Consider the following 22,550-nt stretch of genomic DNA (forward strand, 5'->3'; position numbering starts at 1 on the left):
TAAGGGTAAAAAGAAGATAAAAGAAGGTAAAAACTAAATAAAATAAAAAAAGATACAAAGTATGCAAGAAAGTAAAAAGGTTAAAAAAAAAAAGGTTAAAAGATGTTTTAAAAATTAGGGTAAAAGGTAAAAAAGTTGGTAAAGGAGGTAAAAAAAAAAAGTTAAAAAAAACGGTGAGAATAAGGTAAAAAAAAAAGTGGTTAAAGAAGGTAAAAACAAAGTAAAAAGAAGATTCGAAATATGAGAAAAAGGTAAAAAGAAATTGGTTAAATATTATAAAAAATAGGGTAAAAGGTGAAAAGTAAATAAAGGAAGATAAAAGAAGGTAAAAACATGGTGGTTCTCTTCCTCTTAATGTCCACAGTTTCCAAAAACTATTTCAAATGTGGACTCGTCAGACCACAGATGACTTTCCCACTTTGCATCAGTCCATCTTAGACGAGCTCGGGCCCAGCGAAACCGGCGGCGTTTCTGGGTGTTGTTGATCAATGTCTTTGGCTTATGCATAGTAGAGTTTTAACTTGCACTTACAGATGTATGCAAAAACGTATAAATGGTACAATAAAATTGGTTAGATATTTTTTTTAATTAAGGGTAAAAAGAAGATAAAAGAAGGTAAAAACTAAAAAATAATAATAATAAGATACAAAGTATGCAAGAAAGTAAAAAGGTTAAAAAAAAAAAGGTTAAAAAATGTTTTAAAAATTAGGGTAAAAGGTAAAAAAAAGTTGGTAAAGAAGGATAAAAGGAGGTAAAAAAAAAAGTTTAAAAAACGGTGAGAATAAGGTAAAAAAAAATGTGGTTAAAGAAGGTAAAAACAAAGTAAAAAGAAGGTTCGAAATATGAGGAAAAGGTAAAAAGAAATTGGTTAAATATTATAAAAAATAGGGTAAAAGGTGAAAAGTAAATAAAGGAAGATAAAAGAAGGTAAAAACATGGTGGTTCTCTTCCTCTTAATGTCCACAGTTTCCAAAAACTATTTCAAATGTGGAATCGTCAGACCACAGAAGACTTTTCCACTTTGCATCAGTCCATTTTAGACGAGCTCGGGCCCAGCGAAACCGGCGGCGTTTCTGGGTGTTGTTGATAAATGTCTTTGGCTTATGCATAGAAGAGTTTTAACTTGCACTTACAGATGTATGCAAAAACGTATAAATGGTACAATAAAATTGGTTAGATATTTTTTTTAATTAAGGGTAAAAAGAAGGTAAAAACTAAATTAAAAAAATAAGATACAAAGTATGCAAGAAAGTAAAAAGGTTAAAAAAAAAAGGTTAAAAAATGTTTTAAAAATTAGGGTAAAAGGTAAAAAAGTTGGTAAAGAAGGATAAAAGGAGGTAAAAAAAAAACCGGTGAGAATAAGGTAAAAAAAATGTGGTTAAAGAAGGTAAAAACAAAGTAAAAAGAAGGTTCGAAATATGAGAAAAAGGTAAAAAGAAATTGGTTAAATATTATAAAAAATAGGGTAAAAGGTGAAAAGTAAATAAAGGAAGATAAAAGAAGGTAAAAACATGGTGGTTCTCTTCCTCTTATTGTCCACAGTTTCCAAAAACTATTTCAAATGTGGACTCGTCAGACCACAGAAGACTTTTCCACTTTGCATCAGTCCATTTTAGACGAGCTCGGGCCCAGCGAAACCGGCGGCGTTTCTGGGTGTTGTTGATAAATGTCTTTGGCTTATGCATAGTAGAGTTTTAACTTGCACTTACAGATGTATGCAAAAACGTATAAATGGTACAATAAAATTGGTTAGATATTTTTTTTAATTAAGGGTAAAAAGAAGATAAAAGAAGGTAAAAACTAAATTAAAAAAATAAGATACAAAGTATGCAAGAAAGTAAAAAGGTTAAAAAAAAAAGGTTAAAAAATGTTTTAAAAATTAGGGTAAAAGGTAAAAAAGTTGGTAAAGAAGAATAAAAGGAGGTAAAAAAAAAAGTTAAAAAAACGGTGAGAATAAGGTAAAAAAAATGTGGTTAAAGAAGGTAAAAACAAAGTAAAAAGAAGGTTCGAAATATGAGAAAAAGGTAAAAAGAAATTGGTTAAATATTATAAAAAATAGGGTAAAAGGTGAAAAGTAAATAAAGGAAGATAAAAGAAGGTAAAAACATGGTGGTTCTCTTCCTCTTAACGTCCACAGTTTCCAAAAACTATTTCAAATGTGGAATCGTCAGACCACAGAAGACTTTTCCACTTTGCATCAGTCCATTTTAGACGAGCTCGGGCCCAGCGAAACCGGCGGCGTTTCTGGGTGTTGTTGATAAATGTCTTTGGCTTATGCATAGTAGAGTTTTAACTTGCACTTACAGATGTATGCAAAAACGTATAAATGGTACAATAAAATTGGTTAGATATTTTTTTTAATTAAGGGTAAAAAGAAGATAAAAGAAGGTAAAAACTAAATAAAATAAAAAAAGATACAAAGTATGCAAGAAAGTAAAAAGGTTAAAAAAAAAAAGGTTAAAAGATGTTTTAAAAATTAGGGTAAAAGGTAAAAAAGTTGGTAAAGGAGGTAAAAAAAAAAAGTTAAAAAAAACGGTGAGAATAAGGTAAAAAAAAAAGTGGTTAAAGAAGGTAAAAACAAAGTAAAAAGAAGATTCGAAATATGAGAAAAAGGTAAAAAGAAATTGGTTAAATATTATAAAAAATAGGGTAAAAGGTGAAAAGTAAATAAAGGAAGATAAAAGAAGGTAAAAACATGGTGGTTCTCTTCCTCTTAATGTCCACAGTTTCCAAAAACTATTTCAAATGTGGACTCGTCAGACCACAGATGACTTTCCCACTTTGCATCAGTCCATCTTAGACGAGCTCGGGCCCAGCGAAACCGGCGGCGTTTCTGGGTGTTGTTGATCAATGTCTTTGGCTTATGCATAGTAGAGTTTTAACTTGCACTTACAGATGTATGCAAAAACGTATAAATGGTACAATAAAATTGGTTAGATATTTTTTTTAATTAAGGGTAAAAAGAAGATAAAAGAAGGTAAAAACTAAAAAAAAATAATAATAAGATACAAAGTATGCAAGAAAGTAAAAAGGTTAAAAAAAAAAAGGTTAAAAAATGTTTTAAAAATTAGGGTAAAAGGTAAAAAAAAGTTGGTAAAGAAGGATAAAAGGAGGTAAAAAAAAAAGTTTAAAAAAACGGTGAGAATAAGGTAAAAAAAATGTGGTTAAAGAAGGTAAAAACAAAGTAAAAAGAAGGTTCGAAATATGAGAAAAAGGTAAAAAGAAATTGGTTAAATATTATAAAAAATAGGGTAAAAGGTGAAAAGTAAATAAAGGAAGATAAAAGAAGGTAAAAACATGGTGGTTCTCTTCCTCTTAATGTCCACAGTTTCCAAAAACTATTTCAAATGTGGAATCGTCAGACCACAGAAGACTTTCCCACTTTGCATCAGTCCATCTTAGACGAGCTCGGGCCCAGCGAAACCGGCGGCGTTTCTGGGTGTTGTTGATAAATGTCTTTGGCTTATGCATAGTAGAGTTTTAACTTGCACTTACAGATGTATGCAAAAACGTATAAATGGTACAATAAAATTGGTTAGATATTTTTTTTAATTAAGGGTAAAAAGAAGATAAAAGAAGGTAAAAACTAAATAAAAAAAATAAGATACAAAGTATGCAAGAAAGTAAAAAGGTTAAAAAAAAAAAAGGTTAAAAAATGTTTTAAAAATTACGGTAAAAGGTAAAAAAAAGTTGGTAAAGAAGGATAAAAGGAGGTAAAAAAAAAAAGTTAAAAAAACGGTGAGAATAAGGTTAAAAAAATGTGGTTAAAGAAGGTAAAAACAAAGTAAAAAGAAGGTTCGAAATATGAGAAAAAGGTAAAAAGAAATTGGTTAAATATTATAAAAAAATAGGGTAAAAGGTGAAAAGTAAATAAAGGAAGATAAAAGAAGGTAAAAACATGGTGGTTCTCTTCCTCTTAATGTCCACAGTTTCCAAAAACTATTTCAAATGTGGACTCGTCAGACCACAGAAGACTTTTCCACTTTGCATCAGTCCATCTTAGACGAGCTCGGGCCCAGCGAAACCGGCGGCCTTTCTGGGTGTTGTTGATAAATGTCTTTGGCTTATGCATAGTAGAGTTTTAACTCGCACTTACAGATGTAGCGACCGACTGTAGTTACTGACAGTGGTTATCTGACGTGTTCCCGAGCCCGTGTGGTGATATCCTTTACACACTGATGTCGCTTTTTTTTGATCCAGTACCACCTGAGGGATCCAAGGTTGGTTTTCGGCCTTTCTCCAGATTCTCTGAACCTTCTGATGATATTACGGAGCGTAGATGGTGAAATCCCTCAATTCCTTGTTGAGAAATGTTGTTCTTAAACAATTTGCTCAGGCATTTTGTTGACAAAGTGGTGACCCTCGCCCCCGTCCTTGTTTGAGCATTTCATGGAAGCTGCTTTTATACCCAATCATGGCACCCACCTGTTCCCAATTAGCCTGTTCACCTGTGGGATGTTCCAAATAAGTCTTTGATGAGCATTCCCAAACGTTCTCACTCTTTTTTGCCACTTGTGCCAGCTTTTTTTCCAAACATGTTGCAGGCAATTTCACTGCTTCTGGGGTTTTGTACAATAGAAAGTTGTTTTAATGACAAAAATGGCCCAAAACTTCAGTTTTCGGTCGGCAAAAATGGGTCGCATCCTTCATACAAAACTGGACTTCCATTGAGCAAAGGTATGGCTTTTGCTGGTGGAAGAAGGAGGGTTGGGGTAATGAGCGACATCATGCTGTTGTTGTTGCTCCGTGGCAGGCTGTCCACCTCAGTGCCTGCAGAGAATGTGGGAGGATACGGGCAGATAAGCAGAGGTTGTGATATTGCAATGAGTCATGGAGAGGAGTTTGGCACAAGCCAGCGTCGATGACTTTGTCACACCTTTTTTTTTTTTTTTACCCTTGTGACTAAGAAACATTGACGTACATATGTTGCCTGTGTAAAATGACTTGTTGGAAGTCATGCTTCTTCGGAGAATTTATTTTTGATATAACGACCTTCCTCCCACGTCCGTATTTTATTTTTAAATCGTCTGCGGCAAAAAAAAAAAACAACGTGATTTTATTGAAAAAAATATTTTTTAACGCGAGTGAACAAACTTCACTTTGACAAAAAGTAAATAAAGGTAAAGGACAAAAAAAAAAAGAGGACAAAATTCCTGACCTTGTTCTTGCCAACACGTTATATTTTGTATTTACATGAAGTGAAAAAATATGCAAGAAACACGTCAATAATTAATAATGCTTTAGCATCATTAATGTGGCCCGCCACGTCATTTAAGGTGGCCCGCCACATTTAATGTAGCCCGCCAGGTCATTTAATGTGGTGGTCCACGTCATTTAAGGTGGCCCGCCGCGTCATTTAATGTAGCCAGCCGCATCATTTAAGGTGGCCCGCCACATCATTTAAAGTGGCCCACCACATTTAATGTAGCCCGCCAGGTCATTTAATGTGGCGGTCCACATCATTTAAGGTGGCCTGCCAGTTCATTTAAGGTGGTGGTCCACATCATTTAATGTAGCCCGCCACATCTTTTACAGTGGCCCGCCACATCATTTAATGTGTTCCGCCACATCATTTAAGGTGGCCCGCCGCATCATTTAATGTGGCCCACCACATCATTTAATATAGCCCGCCACGTCATTTAATGTGGCCCACCACATCATTTAATGTAGCCCGCCACTTCATGTAAGGTGGTGGTCCACATCATTTAAGGTGGCCCACCACATCATTTAATGTAGCCCGCCACATCATTTAATGTAGCCCGCCACGTCATTTAAAGTGACCCGCCACGTTATTTAAATTGGCCCACCACATCATTTAATGTAGCCCGCCAGGCCATTTAAGGTGGTGGTCCACATCATTTAATGTAGCCCGCCACATCATTTAAGGTGGCCCGCCACATCATTTAATGTGTTCCGCCACATCATTTAATGTAGCCCGCCACATCATTTAATGTGGCCCGCCGCATCAATTAAAGTGGCCCACCACATCATTTAATGTAGCCCGCCAGGCCATTTAAGGTGGTGGTCCACATCATTTAATGTAGCCCGCCACATCATTTAAGGTGACCCGCCACATCATTTAATGTGTTCCGCCACATCATTTAATGTAGCCCGCCACATCATTTAATGTGGCCCGCCGCATCAATTAAAGTGGCCCACCACATCATTTAATGTAGCCCGCCAGGCCATTTAAGGTGGTGGTCCACATCATTTAATGTAGCCCGCCACATCATTTAAGGTGACCCGCCACATCATTTAATGTGTTCCGCCACATCATTTAATGTAGCCCGCCACATCATTTAATGTGGCCCGCCGCATCAATTAAAGTGGCCCACCACATCATTTAATGTAGCCCGCCACGTCATTTAAAGTGGCCCGCTACATCATTTAATGTAGCCCGCCACATCATTTTAGTTGGCTCGCTGCATCATTTAAAGTGGCCCGCCGCATCATTTAAGGTAGCCCACCACATCATTTAAAATGGCCCGCCGCATCAGTTAATGTAGCCCGTCACATCATTTAAGGTGGCCCGCCGCATCATTTAATGTAGCCCGCCGCATCATCTAACGTGTTCCGCGACGTCATTTAAGGTAGCCCGCAATGTCATTTAAAGTGGCCCGCCACATCATTTAATTTGGCCCACCACATCATTCAATGTAGCCCGCCAGGTCATTTAAGATGGTGGTCCACGTCATTTAATGTAGCCCGCCACATCATTTAAAGTGGCCCGCCACATTTAATGTGTTCTGCCACATCATTTAAGGTGGCCCACCACATTTAATGTAGCCCGCCAGGTCATTTAACGTGGCGGTCCACGTCATTTAAGGTGGCCCACCGCATCATTTAAGGTAGCCCGCCATGTCATTTAAAGTGGCCTGCCACATCATTTAATTTGGCCCACCACATCATTTAATGTAGCCCGCCAGGTCATTTAATGTGGTGGTCCATGTCATTTAATGTAGCCCGCCACATCATTTAATGTAGCCCGCCACGTCATTTAAATTGGCCCGCTACATCATTTAATGTAGCCCGCCACATCATTTAATGTGTTCCGCCACATCATTTGAGGTGGCCCGCCGCATCATTTAAAGTGGTCCGCCGCATCATTTAATTTGGCCCACCACATCATTTAATGTAGCCCGCCAGGTCATTTAATGTGGTGGTCCATGTCATTTAATGTAGCCCGCCACATCATTTAATGTAGCCCGCCACGTCATTTAAAGTGGCCCGCTACATCATTTAATGTAGCCCGCCACATCATTTAATGTGTTCCGCCACATCATTTGAGGTGCCCCGCCGCATCATTTAAAGTGGTCCGCCGCATCATTTAAAGTGGTCCGCCGCATCATTTAATGTAGCCCGCCATATCATTTTAGTTGGCTCGCTGCATCATTTAAAGTGGCCCGCCGCATCATTTAATGTAGCCCACCACATCATTTAAGGTGGCCCGCCGCATCATTTAAGGTGGCCCGCCGCATCATTTAAGGTGGCCCGCCGCATCATTTTATGTGGCCCGTCACATCATTTAAGGTAGCCCGCCACATCATTTAATTTGGCCCACCGCATCATTTAATGTAGCCCACCACATCATTTAATGTAGCCCACCACATCATTTAATGTAGCCCGCCACATCATTTTAGTTGGCTCGCTGCATCATTTAATGTAGCCCACCACATCATTTAATGTAGCCCGCCACGTCATTTTAGTTGGCTCGCCGCGTCATTTAAAGTGGCCCGCCGCATCATTTATTGTAGCCCACCACATCATTTAAGGTGGCCCGCCGCATCATTTAATGTGGCCCACCGCATCATTTAATGTAGCCCACCACATCATTTAATGTAGCCCGCCACATCATTTTAGTTGGCTCGCTGCATCATTTAATGTAGCCCACCACATCATTTAATGTAGCCCGCCACGTCATTTTAGTTGGCTCGCCGCGTCATTTAAAGTGGCCCGCCGCATCATTTATTGTAGCCCACCACATCATTTAAGGTGGCCCGCCGCATCATTTAATGTGGCCCGCCGCATCATTTAAGGTGGCCCGCCGCATCATTTTACGTGGCCCGTCACATCATTTAAGGTAGCCCGCCACATCATTTAATTTGGCCCGCCGCATCATTTAATGTAGCCCACCACATCATTTAATGTAGCCCACCACATCATTTAATGTAGCCCGCCACATCATTTAAGGTGGCCCGCCGCATCATTTAATGTAGCCCGCCACATCATTTTAGTTGGCCCGCCGCATCATTTAACGTAGCCCACCACATCATTTAAATTGGCCTGCCACATCATTTAATGTGTTCCGCCACATCATTTAAGGTGGCCCGCCGCATCATTTAAGGTGGCCCACCGCATCATTTAAGGTGGCCCGCCGCATCATTTAATGTGGCCCGCCGCGTCATTTAATGTGGCCCGCCGCATCATTTAATGTAGCCCGCCACATAAATGATAAATAAATCATTTAATGTAGCTTGCCACATCATTTTAGTTGGCCCGCCGCATCATTTAATGTAGCCCACCACATAAATGATAAATAAATCATTTAAAGTAGCCTGCCACATCATTTTAGTTGGCCCGCCGGATCATTTAAAGTGGCCCGCCGCATCATTTAATTTGGCCCGCCGCATCATTTTACGTTGCCCACCGCATCATTTAAGGTGGCCCGCCACATCATTTAATGTGGACCGCCGCATCATTTAAGGTGGCCCGCCACATCATTTAATGTAGCCCGCCACATAATTTAAGGTGGCCCACCACATCATTTAATGTGTTCCGCCACGTCATTTAATGTGGCCCGCCGCATCATTTTACGTTGCCCACATCATTTAAGGTGGCCCGCCGCGTCATTTAATGTAGCCCGCCACGTCATTTAAGGTGGCCCGCCGCATCGTGTAAATCGGCTTGAAACACCATCTTATGTGGCCCGCCACGTCATTTAATTTGGCCTGTTGCATCACGTAACTTGGCCCGCCACATCAATTGAAATGTGGTCCACTGTATCAATGTGAGTGTGGCCCGCCGCTTCAGTTAAGGTGGCCCCGCTAGTTGAAGTCGCCATCATGTACATTTGTATTATGGCCAGTTATTTCTGTGTCCCTTCTTCTTCTGCACTTTCTAATCAGCCTGACCTAAACCTAAGTGTTAAATATTACTCACCTCTTTGATTGACAGCTCCAGTTGCTGAGTGACACCTGCTGGACAAGGAGGAGGCATCAAGGTGTGAAGAAGGACCTACGCCATCCAAACATTACCACGCTGGTAAGAAGCATGTCTTGCATTTTCTCATGTGTTGACTTTGACTGCTATAATGACAACTTGAACTTTAATGACAGACACTTCAATCATTTTTTTACAAAAATGATTTGGTTTTCAATGTGTATCATATCTGATACAGCAGGTCACAATTTAATGACGGAGAAGCCGTGACTAACAACTGCACTTTGATCAACCCACGAAATGCAATAAAATGACAATTAACTCATTTATGACCTTTTAAACTTGTTGTATCAAATTTGATACACACTTTTTTAAAGTTTTACTATAAAATATATGATGAAATATTAAGTAATTTCACGATACATAAACCGATTAACTGTTCATACTGATGTGTCAGTAAAATAAGTACATTTTAGTTACCTTTTCCCTTTAGATTCGGCAAAGTTTATCTTAACAAATCAGGTGTCTCTCGTTTCTTCTTTGTGGCAATCTTGCAGGATGACTGGACAGTCCATTACTGCCCCCATGTGGGTGATACGTGTAATGTATGCATCTGATCTGATACATCGGGCTTTTTGGGAAGAAATAAATGACACTGGGCTCCAAAACCCAATGTATCACTTATGATACGTTTGGCGTTTATAGGGTTATAATGACGGAGAAGCCGTGACTAACAACTGCACTTTGCTCAACCCACGAAATGCAATAAAATGACAATTAACTCATTTATGACCTTTTAAACTTGTTGTATCAAATTTGATACACACTTTTTTAAACAGTTTTACTGTAAAATATATGATGAAATATTAAGTAATTTCACGATACATAAACCGATTAACTGTTCATACTGATGTGTCAGTAAAAAAAGTACATTTTAGTTACCTTTACCCTTTAGATTCGGCAACATTTATCTTAACAAATCAGGTGTCTCTCGTTTCTTCTTTGTGGCAATCTTGCAGGATGACTGGACAGTCCATTACTGCCCCCATGTGGGTGATACGTGTAATGCATGCATCTGATCTGATACATCGGGCTTTTTGGGAAGAAATAAATGACACTGGGCTCCAAATCCCAATGTATCACTTATGATACGTTTGGCGTTTATAGGGTTATAATGACGGAGAAGCCGTGACTAACAACTGCACTTTGATCAACCCACGAAATGCAATAAAATGACAATTAACTCATTTATGACCTTTTAAACTTGTTGTATCAAATTTGATACACACTTTTTTAAAGTTTTACTATAAAATATATGATGAAATATTAAGTAATTTCACGATACATAAACCGATTAACTGTTCATACTGATGTGTCAGTAAAAAAAGTACATTTTAGTTACCTTTACCCTTTAGATTCGGCAAAGTTTATCTTAACAAATCAGGTGTCTCTCGTTTCTTCTTTGTGGCAATCTTGCAGGATGACTGGACAGTCCATTACTGCCCCCATGTGGGTGATACGTGTAATGCATGCATCTGATCTGATACATCGGGCTTTTTGGGAAGAAATAAATGACACTGGGCTCCAAAACCCAATGTATCACTTATGATACGTTTGGCGTTTATAGGGTTATAATGACGGAGAAGCCGTGACTAACAACTGCACTTTGCTCAACCCACGAAATGCAATAAAATGACAATTAACTCATTTATGACCTTTTAAACTTGTTGTATCAAATTTGATACACACTTTTTTAAAGTTTTACTATAAAATATATGATGAAATATTAAGTAATTTCACGATACATAAACCGATTAACTGTTCATGCTGATGTGTCAGTAAAAAAAGTACATTTTAGTTACCTTTTCCCTTTAGATTCGGCAAAGTTTATCTTAACAAATCAGGTGTCTCTCGTTTCTTCTTTGTGGCAATCTTGCAGGATGACTGGACAGTCCATTACTGCCCCCATGTGGGTGATACGTGTAATGCATGCATCTGATCTGATACATCGGGCTTTTTGGGAAGAAATAAATGACACTGGGCTCCAAAACCCAATGTATCACTTATGATACGTTTGGCGTTTATAGGGTTATAATGACGGAGAAGCCGTGACTAACAACTGCACTTTGCTCAACCCACGAAATGCAATAAAATGACAATTAACTCATTTATGACCTTTTAAACTTGTTGTATCAAATTTGATACACACTTTTTAAAACACTTTTACTATAAAATATATGATGAAATATTAAGTAATTTCACGATACATAAACCGATTAACTGTTCATGCTGATGTGTCAGTAAAATAAGTACATTTTAGTTACCTTTTCCCTTTAGATTCGGCAAAGTTTATCTTAACAAATCAGGTGTCTCTCGTTTCTTCTTTGTGGCAATCTTGCAGGATGACTGGACAGTCAATTACTGCCCCCATGTGGGTGATACGTGTAATGCATGCATCTGATCTGATACATCGGGCTTTTTGGGAAGAAATAAATGACACTGGGCTCCAAAACCCAATGTATCACTTATGATACGTTTGGCGTTTGTAGGGTTATAATGACGGAGAAGCCGTGACTAACAACTGCACTTTGATCAACCCACGAAATGCAATAAAATGACAATTAACTCATTTATGACCTTTTAAACTTGTTGTATCAAATTTGATACACACTTTTTAAAACAGTTTTACTATAAAATATATGATTAAATATTAAGTAATTACACGATACATAAACCGATTAACTGTTCATACTGATGTGTCAGTAAAATAAGTACATTTTAGTTACCTTTTCCCTTTAGATTCGGCAAAGTTTATCTTAACAAATCAGGTGTCTCTCGTTTCTTCTTTGTGGCAATCTTGCAGGATGACTGGACAGTCCATTACTGCCCCCATGTGGGTGATACGTGTAATGCATGCATCTGATCTGATACATCGGGCTTTTTGGGAAGAAATAAATGACACTGGGCTCCAAAACCCAATGTATCACTTATGATACGTTTGGCGTTTATAGGGTTATAATGACGGAGAAGCCGTGACTAACAACTGCACTTTGATCAACCCACGAAATGCAATAAAATGACAATTAACTCATTTATGACCTTTTAAACTTGTTGTATCAAATTTGATACACACTTTTTAAAACAGTTTTACTATAAAATATATGATGAAATATTAAGTAATTTCACGATACATAAACCGATTAACTGTTCATACTGATGTGTCAGTAAAAAAAGTACATTTTAGTTACCTTTACCCTTTAGATTCGGCAAAGTTTATCTTAACAAATCAGGTGTCTCTCGTTTCTTCTTTGTGGCAATCTTGCAGGATGACTGGACAGTCCATTACTGCCCCCATGTGGGTGATACGTGTAATGCATGCATCTGATCTGATACATCGGGCTTTTTGGGAAGAAATAAATGACACTGGGGTCCAAAACCCAATGTATCACTTATGATACGTTTGGCGTTTATAGGGTTATAATGACGGAGAAGCCGTGACTAACAACTGCACTTTGATCAACCCACGAAATGCAATAAAATGACAATTAACTCATTTATGACCTTTTAAACTTGTTGTATCAAATTTGATACACACTTTTTTAAAGTTTTACTATAAAATATATGATGAAATATTAAGTAATTTCACGATACATAAACCGATTAACTGTTCATACTGATGTGTCAGTAAAATAAGTACATTTTAGTTACCTTTTCCCTTTAGATTCGGCAAAGTTTATCTTAACAAATCAGGTGTCTCTCGTTTCTTCTTTGTGGCAATCTTGCAGGATAACTGGACAGTCCATTACTGCCCCCATGTGGGTGATACGTGTAATGCATGCATCTGATCTGATACATCGGGCTTTTTGGGAAGAAATAAATGACACTGGGGTCCAAAACCCAATGTATCACTTATGATACGTTTGGCGTTTATAGGGTTATAATGACGGAGAAGCCGTGACTAACAACTGCACTTTGATCAACCCACGAAATGCAATAAAATGACAATTAACTCATTTATGACCTTTTAAACTTGTTGTATCAAATTTGATACACACTTTTTTAAAGTTTTACTATAAAATATATGATGAAATATTAAGTAATTTCACGATACATAAACCGATTAACTGTTCATACTGATGTGTCAGTAAAATAAGTACATTTTAGTTACCTTTTCCCTTTAGATTCGGCAATGTTTATCTTAACAAATCAGGTGTCTCGTTGTGGCAATCTTGCAGGATGACTGGACAGTCCATTACTGCCCCCATGTGGGTGATACGTGTAATGCATGCATCTGATCTGATACATCGGGCTTTTTGGGAAGAAATAAATGACACTGGGCTCCAAAACCCAATGTATCACTTATGATACGTTTGGCGTTTATAGGGTTATAATGACGGAGAAGCCGTGACTAACAACTGCACTTTGATCAACCCACGAAATGCAATAAAATGACAATTAACTCATTTATGACCTTTTAAACTTGTTGTATCAAATTTGATACACACTTTTTAAAACAGTTTTACTATAAAATATATGATGAAATATTAAGTAATTTCACGATACATAAACCGATTAACTGTTCATACTGATGTGTCAGTAAAATAAGTACATTTTAGTTACCTTTTCCCTTTAGATTCGGCAAAGTTTATCTTAACAAATCAGGTGTCTCTCGTTTCTTCTTTGTGGCAATCTTGCAGGATGACTGGACAGTCCATTACTGCCCCCATGTGGGTGATACGTGTAATGCATGCATCTGATCTGATACATCGGGCTTTTTGGGAAGAAATAAATGACACTGGGGTCCAAAACCCAATGTATCACTTATGATACGTTTGGCGTTTATAGGGTTTTAATGACGGAGAAGCCGTGACTAACAACTGCACTTTGATCAACCCACGGACTGACTAGTGCTAGCTTAAATGCTAACATGAAAGAAGAGACATTAACGTCTTTCCCCATCGGGAAAGGACATACCCAATATAAACGTATTAAGACATTACTGCCTAAGATAGTGATCCTTCTATAATCTTATGATGCGTTCAAGTACCGCTGAATAGCGTAGGACACAACACCGGTCAGAAACAATAATGACAGATTTGATTTGTTACACACTTTTTATTTAAAAAAATATTTTTAAGTACTACAGCATGTAGCTAACCACCATGAATGTGTGAATGTGGAGTGAATGATTTTTTAAATTATATTCATAATTATTTTAGCATGTGTATGTAGCATCTTTTATGTTGCGTTTGTGTAACATGTTTTTGTAGAATGTTCTAAGTAACATGTTATTGTAGCATAATTATTTTAGCATGTTTATGTAGCATCTTTAATGTTGTGTAGCATGTTTTATGCTACTTGTTTTTTGTAGTCTGTTTTATGTTGCATTCATGTTACGTTTTTGTAGCATGTTTCATGTAAAATTTTGAGTCGTTTTTGGAGCAGGTTTTTTGTCAAATGTCTTTATGTACAGTAGCATGATTTGTAGCATGTTCTATGTAGCATTTTTTTTTTAGAGCAGGTTTTTGTAGCATACTTTATGTACAGTAGCATGACTTGTAGCATGTTTCATGTAGCATGTTTGAGTCGTTTTTGGAGCAGGTTTTTTGTAACATGTTTTATGTACGGTAGCATGATTTATAGCATGTTTCATGTAGCATTTTTGAGTCATTTTTGGAGCAGGTTTTTTGTAACATGTTTTATATACAGTAACATGATTTGTAGCATGTTTCATGTAGCATTTTTGAGTTGTTTTTGGAGCAGTTTTTTGAGTACTTTTATGCATGTCTCATGTAGCAGTTGTTTTTGTAGTAGGCTTTTTGTAACATGTTTTATGTACAGTAGCATGTTTTTGCAACATGTTCCATGTAGCATTTTAAATTGTTTTTGTAGCATATTTACTATTATATTTTATGTTTTTGTTGCAAGTTTTGTGTAGAAAATATGTACTGTAGTACAAGTTTTTATAGCATGTTTCATGTAGCATTTTAAGTTGTTTTGTAACATGTTTTATGTACAGTAACATGTTTCATGTAGCATTTAAGTTGTTTTTGTTGCAAAATTATTTTTCTATTTTCATATGTACTGGAGCAGGTTTTTGTAGCATGTTTCATGTGGCATTTTTAAGTTGTTTTGTAGCATGTTTTTGTAATATGTTTTATGTACAGTAGCATGATTTGTAGCATGTTTAATGTAGCATTTTAAGTTGTTTTGTTGCATGTTTTTGTAGCATGTTTCACATAGCATTACTAGGAGGTTTTGTAGCATGTTTTTGTAATATGATTTATGTACAGTAGGAAGATTTGTAGCATGTTTCATGTAGCATTTTAAGTTGTTTTGTACATGTTTTAGTCACATGTTTTATGTGCAGTAGCATGTTTTTGTAGCATGTTTCATGTAGCATTTTAAGTTGTTTAGTCACATGTTTTATGTACAGTAGCATCTTTTTGTAGTATGTTTCATGTAGCATTTTAAGTTGTTTTTGTAGCATGTTTATTTTTATATTTTGTTGTTGCATGTTTTGTGTAAGAAATATTATGTACTGTAACAACTTTTTATAGCATGTTTCATGTTGCATTTTAAGTTGCTTTGTAGCATGTTTTTGTCATATGTTTTATGTACAGTAGCATGTTTTTGTGACATGTTTCATGTAGCATTTTAAGTTGTTTTGTAGCATGTTTTTGTAATATGTTTTATGTACAGTAGCATGTTTTTGTAGCATGTTTCATCTCGCATTTGAAGCTGTTTTGTAGCATGTTTTTGTAATATGTTTTATGTACAGTAGCATGTTTTTGTTGCATGTTTTGTGTAGCATTTTAAGTTGTTTTGTAGCCTGTTTTTGTAATATGTTTGATGTACATTAGCATGTTTTTGTAGCATGTTTCATGTAGCATTTTAAGTTGTTTTGTAGCATGTTTTTGTAATATGTAGCATTTTAAGTTGTTTTGTAGCATGTTTTTGTAATATGTAGCATTTTAAATTGTTTTATAGCATGTTTTTGTAATATGTTTTATGTACAGTTGCATGTTTTTGTGGCATGTTTCATGTAGCATATTTTTGTAATATGTTTTATGTACAGTAGCATGTTTCATGTAGCATATTTTTGTAATATGTAGCATTTTAAATTGTTTTGTAGCATGTTTTTGTAATATGTTTTATGTACAGTTGCATGTTTTTGTGGCATGTTTCATGTAGCATATTTTTGTAATATGTTTTATGTACAGTAGCCTGTTTTTGTGGCATGCTTCATGTAGCATTTTAAGTTGTTTTGTAGCATGTTTTTGTAATATGTTTTATGTACAGTAGCATGTTTTTGTGGCATGTTTCATGTAGCATTTTAAGTTGTTTTGTAGCATGTTTTTGTTATAGGTTTTATGTACAGTAGCATGTTTTTGTGGCATGTTTCATGTAGTATGTTTTTGTAATATGTTTTATGTACAGTAGCATGTTTTTGTGGCATGTTTCATGTAGCATTTTAAGTTGTTTTGTAGCATGTTTTTGTTATAGGTTTTATGTACAGTAGCATGTTTTTGTGGCATGTTTCATGTAGTATGTTTTTGTAATATGTTTTATGTACAGTAGCATGTTTTGTGGCATGTTTCATGTAGCATTTTTAAGTTGTTTTGTAGCATGTTTTTGTAATATGTTTTATGTACAGTAGCATGTTTTTGTAGCATGTTTCATCTCGCATTTGAAGCTGTTTTGTAGCATGTTTTTGTCATATGTTTTATGTACAGTAGCATGTTTTTGTTGCATGTTTTGTGTAGCATTTTAAGTTGTTGTGTAGCATGTTTTTGTAATTTGTTTTATGTACAGTAGCATGTTTTGTAGCATGTTTCATGTAGCATTTTAAGTTGTTTTGTAGCATGTTTTTGTAATATGTTTTATGTACAGTAGCATGATTTGTAGCATGTTTCATGTAGCATTTTTTAAGTTGTTTTGTAGCATGTTTTTGTAATTTGTTTTATGTACAGTGGCATGTTGTTGTAGCATGTTTCACGTAGCATTTTGGTACTAGAGAGATGCTAACTGTTAGCATGTTAGCTTTGTAGCTTATTTCACATGTGTACACCTCAAAGTTGGATGTTTTGGTACTAGACAGATGCTAACTGTTGGCATGTAAACATAATAAAATTAGTTAATTTTTCAAATATGCAACTCAGTCATATATTTTTGTTGCTTACTGTTAGCATGCTAATGTTAGCTCTTTTAGATACTAATAAAGGTATACACCTCAGTGTCATACTTGACGCATGCTAACTGTTATATTTTTTATGACCTGACACTAGCGTGCTAATTGTTAGCACTTCAGATGGGCTTTTCAGCATTCACACGCACTTTTCTAGTTGCTAACCACGTTTCTGTTCACTTGTGCTCTATTTCAGGTCGTGGTGATGGTGAGGGTCTTCCCCTGTTTCTAGGTGTCCTCCTTCCCAACCCGTGTCTTCATGTTTTGGGGGTCCCTCGGTGGCCCCGCCCTCTGCCGACCCCCCTGCTCCCGCTGCAGCCGCCGCCACCACGGCCGGCCACCCCAGCCACTACATTGCCATGCCAACGGAGACCCTCGCTGCGGCTCTGGCAGATAGCAAGGCCGCTGGCGGCGCCGCGCCCTTCAGTTCCGCCGTGCCCCTTCGGATCCTGAACAAGGGCCCGGACTACTTCAGGAGACAGGTACCGGTCCGCCAACAGCCGCCTCACCGTGCACACATGCTTTAGCTTAGCTTAGCTTTTTTTTAAATTTATTTATTTATTTTTATTTTATTTTTACATGCTTTAGCTTAGCTTAGCTTTTTTTTTTTTTTTTTTTTTTTTACATGCTTTAGCTTAGCTTAGCTTTTTTTTAAATTTATTTATTTATTTTTATTTTATTTTTACATGCTTTAGCTTAGCTTAGCTTTTTTATTTATTTATTTTTATTTTATTTTTACATGCTTTAGCTTAGCTTAGCTTTTTTTTTAAATTTATTTATTTATTTTTATTTTATTTTTACATGCTTTAGCTTAGCTTAGCTTTTTTTTTAAATTTATTTATTTATTTTTATTTTATTTTTACATGCTTTAGCCTAGCTTAGCTTTTTTTTTTAATTTATTTGTTTATTTTTATTTTATTTTTACATGCTTTAGCTTAGCTTAGCTTTTTTTTTTTTTTTTTTTTTTTTTTTTTTTTTACATGCTTTAGCTTAGCTTAGCTTTTTTTAAATTGATTTATTTATTTTTATTTTATTTTTACATGCTTTAGCTTAGCTTAGCTTTTTTTAAATTGATTTATTTATTTTTATTTTATTTTTTACATGCTTTAGCTTAGCTTAGCTTTTTTTTAAATTTATTTATTTATTTTTATTTTATTTTTACATGCTTTAGCTTAGCTTAGCTTTTTTTTTTTTTTATTTATTTATTTTTATTTTATTTTTACATGCTTTAGCTTAGCAGTTAGCATGGCCTTTTGTATCCCATGATGTGTATCTAATTTTGCAGGACTGGACAAATGCTAGCATGTATGCTAACTTTCTGGCAAATTTTTCAGATAAACACCTCGCAGTCAAATATGTGACTGATTGCTAATGTTAGCATGTTAGCTTTTTTAGATATTTTAGAGTGTATTGACGCATGGTAACGGTTGCATTAGCATTTCTTTAACTGTTTTTTGCAGGTGTCATATATTTTTCGTGCTAAATTGATGTTAGCATGCTCGCTTTGTTGCTTATTTCACATGTGTACACTCCAAAGTCTGATATTTTGGTACTTGACAGATGCTAACTGTTAGCATGCTAGCTTTTTTAGAAATGTTTTAGATGCTTGACGCATGCTTACTGTTAGCATGTTAGCTTTTTTAGATATTTTTGAAGGTATACACCTCAGAGTCACACATTTTAGTACTTGACGCATGTTAACTGATATATTAGCATTTTTTTAGCTATTTTTGCAGGTGTCATATTTTTGATACTTGGCGAATGCTAACTGTTAGCATGCTAGCTTTGTAGCTAATTTTGCAGGTATACACCCCAAATTCTGATATTTTGGTACTGGACAAACGCGAGCATGTATGCTAGCTTTTTGGCAAATTATTCAGATAAACACCTGACAGTAAAATATTTGACGTGGCACATGCTTACTGTTAGCATGTTAGCTTTTTTAGAGGTGTATACATTTTGCTACTTGACGCGTGGTAACGGTTATGTTAGCATTTTTTAACTGTTTTTTGCAGGTGTCAAATATTTTTGGTGGTTGCCGCATGCTAAGTGTTAGCATGGTGATGTTAGCATGCTAGCTTTGTAGCTTATTTCACATGTATACACCTCAAAGTCAGATATTTTGGTACTTGACAGATGCTAACTGTTAGCATGCTAGCTTATTGGGCAATTGTTTTAGATGCTTGACGCATGCTTACTGTTAGCATGTTAGCTTTTTTAGATATTTTAGAGGTGTATACATTTTGCTACTTGACGCATGGTAATGGTTGTATTAGCATTTTTTAACTGTTTTTTGCAGGTGTCATATATTTTTGGTGGTTGGTGCATGCTAAGTATTAGCATGTTAATGTTAGCATGCTCGCTTTGTAGCTTATTTCACATGTGTACACCCCAAAGTCTGATATTTTGGTACATGACAGATGCTAACTGTTAGCATGCTAGCTTTTTTAGAATTTTTTTTAGATGCTTGACACATGCTTACTGTTAGCATGTTAGCTTTTTTAGATATTTTTGAAGGTATACACCTCAGAGTCACACATCGTAGTACTTCACACATGTTAACTATTATATTAGCATTTTTTAGCTATTTTTGCAGGTGTCATATTTTTGGTACTTGGCGAATGCTAACTGTTAGCATATTAATGTTAGCATGCTAGCCTTGTAGCTAATTTTGCAGGTATACACCCCAAAGTGTGATATTTTGGTACTGGACAAATGCTAGCTTTTTGGCAAATTATTCAGATAAACACTTCGCAGTCAAATATTTGACGTGACGCATGCTAACTGTTAGATTGCTAATGTTAGAATGTTCGTTTTTTTAGATATTTTTGAAGGTATACACCCCAGAGTCTTACATTTTAGTACTTGACGCATGTTAACGGTTATATTAGCATTCTTTTAGCTATTTTTGCAGGTGTCATATTTTTGGTACTTGGCAAATGCTAACTGCTAGCATGCTAGCTTTGTAGCTAATTTTGCAGGTATACACCCCAAAGTCTGATATTTTGGTGCTGGACAAATGCTAGCATGTATGCTAGCTTTCTGGCAAATTATTCAGATAAACACCTCACAGTCAAATATTTGCATGCTTACTGTTAGCATGTTAGCTTTTTTAGATTTTTAGAGGTATGTACATTTTGCTTCTTGACGCATGGTAACGGTTACATTAGCATTTTTAAGCTATTTTTGCAAGTGTCATATTTTTGGTACTTGGCGAATGCTAACTGTTAGCATATTAATGTTAGCAAGCTAGCATTGTAGCTAATTTTGCAGGTATACACCCCATAGTCTGATATATTGGTACTGGACAAATGCTAGCATGTATGCTAGCTTTCGGGCAAATTATTCAGATAAACACCTCGCAGTCAAATATTTGACGTGACGCATGCTTACTGTTAGATTGCTAATGTTAGCATGTTAGCTTTTTTAGATACATTTTCAAAAATATCTGAAAAAGCTAACATGCTAACAGTAGGCATGTGTGAAGTACCAAAATGTCTGACTGTGAGGTGTATAACTACATTAATATCCAAAAAAACTAACATGCTAACAGTAGTACCAAAATGTATGACCGTGAGGTGTATATCTGAAAGTTTTCCAAAATAGATGTTCATTTTAGCATGCTTACATGCTAATAGTTAGCATTTGTTGAGTACCAAAATATCAGACTTTGAGCTGTATACATGCAAAATTAGCAACAAAGCTAGCATGCTAACGTTAACATGCTAACAGTTCACGTGCGCTCCGTACCAAAAATATCTGATGCCTGCAAAAAATAGCTAAAAAAAGCTAGCATGTACCATGCTAATGTTATCATGGCTGAAAAACTGTATCATGACATAAGGTTTTATATGAGTCAATATCGATAATTGTTGGTATTTTTTTCTTCATCCCGATTCCAAATCGATTCAGAATTTTCCAAAATTGATTTATCAAAAATTTGAAACAATTTATATATTTTTTCTTAGTTTTTTATTATTGTTTTGAAAAACCGTCACTATAATTATTGTGGGCGATTGTCACCCCAGGAATCGGAATCGGATCAAATGGTTAGGTGCCCAAAGGTACAAAAAACGTTAAATCCCGATTATTGACCAGAGTGGACCAAGACTACAAATCTTTAGGCTTACTTCTGATAATGCCAAGCCAAGCCTGGCACATGCTGTACCTGGGATTCTCACACCTCACTTTGGATCTTGGCTCTGTTTCAGGTGGAACCCAACCCCAAACGCCTCAGTGCTGTGGAAAGACTGGAAGCCGACAAGGCCAAGTATGTCAAGAGCCAGGAAGTCATCAACGCCAAACAGGAACCGATCAAACCCCAAATTCCGGCCAAGCCTCCCCTTGAGCTTACCCTCCTGTCAAAAAGGGGCACCGGAATGTGCGGCGGAGGACACAAAGGCGAAGTCCCTTTCAAACCCTCGAACAACAACGCCAAGTCGGACACGTGTGCCACGACCAGCAGCGGCAAGCGGGAGAATTTGAACCTGGAGATCTTAAAGAATCTCCTCAATTCATCGTCGTCTTCGGTAGCAGGTCCCGAAGGACTCCGTGGTGGAGCTAAGAGTGCCGTGTTGATGAGGTCGTCTGGGGGAATGACGAGGAGTTGGACGCCCTCACCGTAAGTAACCAAACAGTTTCAAGGGAATGACGGCTGCATTCAAATAATCCGGGTTGTCTAAAGTGTCAATACTTGGACACTTTCAAAGACTTGCCATGAAAAAAGTGAATTGCATTGATCCATCCATCTTCTAGCCAGTCTAAGCAGGGAAGCCCAGACTTTCCTCTCCCCAGCCACATCGTCCAGCTCTTCCCGGGGGATCCCGAGGCGTTCCAAGGCCAGCCGGGAGACATAGTCTTCCCAACGTGTCCTGGGTCTTCCCCGTGGCCTCCTACCGGTCGGACGTGCCCTAAACACCTCCCTAGGGAGGCGCTCGGGTGGCATCCTGACCAGATGCCCGAACCACCTCATCTGGCTCCTCTCGATGTGGAGGAGCAGCGGCTTTACTTTGAGCTCCCCCCGGATGGCAGAGCTTCTCACCCTATCTCTCAGGGAGAGCCCCGCCACCCGGCGGAGGAAACTCATTTCGGCCGCTTGTACCCGTGATCTTGTCCTTTCAGTCATAACCCAAAGATCATGACCATAGGTGAGGATGGGAACGTAGATCGACCGGTAAATTGAGAGCTTTGCCTTCCGGCTCAG

At 36.9% G+C, this 22,550-nt stretch overlaps 1 protein-coding gene across 3 annotated transcripts in view; it reads left to right on the forward strand.

Annotated features, from left to right (window-relative positions):
* Positions 1-22,550, forward strand: part of fam110b (family with sequence similarity 110 member B) — a 41,841-nt gene that overhangs the window by 16,176 nt on the left and 3,115 nt on the right. For 2 of the 3 annotated variants that reach the window (XM_061928954.1, XM_061928957.1), the window contains exons 2-4: positions 9,175-9,261; positions 17,544-17,829; positions 21,559-21,968. In XM_061928954.1, coding sequence (XP_061784938.1) covers positions 17,707-17,829; positions 21,559-21,968 — 533 coding nt within the window. In that variant the 5' untranslated portion in view covers positions 9,175-9,261; positions 17,544-17,706. Of the gene's footprint in view, positions 1-8,987; positions 9,262-17,543; positions 17,830-21,558; positions 21,969-22,550 lie in introns of those variants that run through there. The other variant, XM_061928956.1, reaches the window with a different exon arrangement.

This window comes from Nerophis lumbriciformis, linkage group LG33, assembly GCF_033978685.3.
Source record: "Nerophis lumbriciformis linkage group LG33, RoL_Nlum_v2.1, whole genome shotgun sequence".
NCBI lineage: Eukaryota > Metazoa > Chordata > Actinopteri > Syngnathiformes > Syngnathidae > Nerophis > Nerophis lumbriciformis.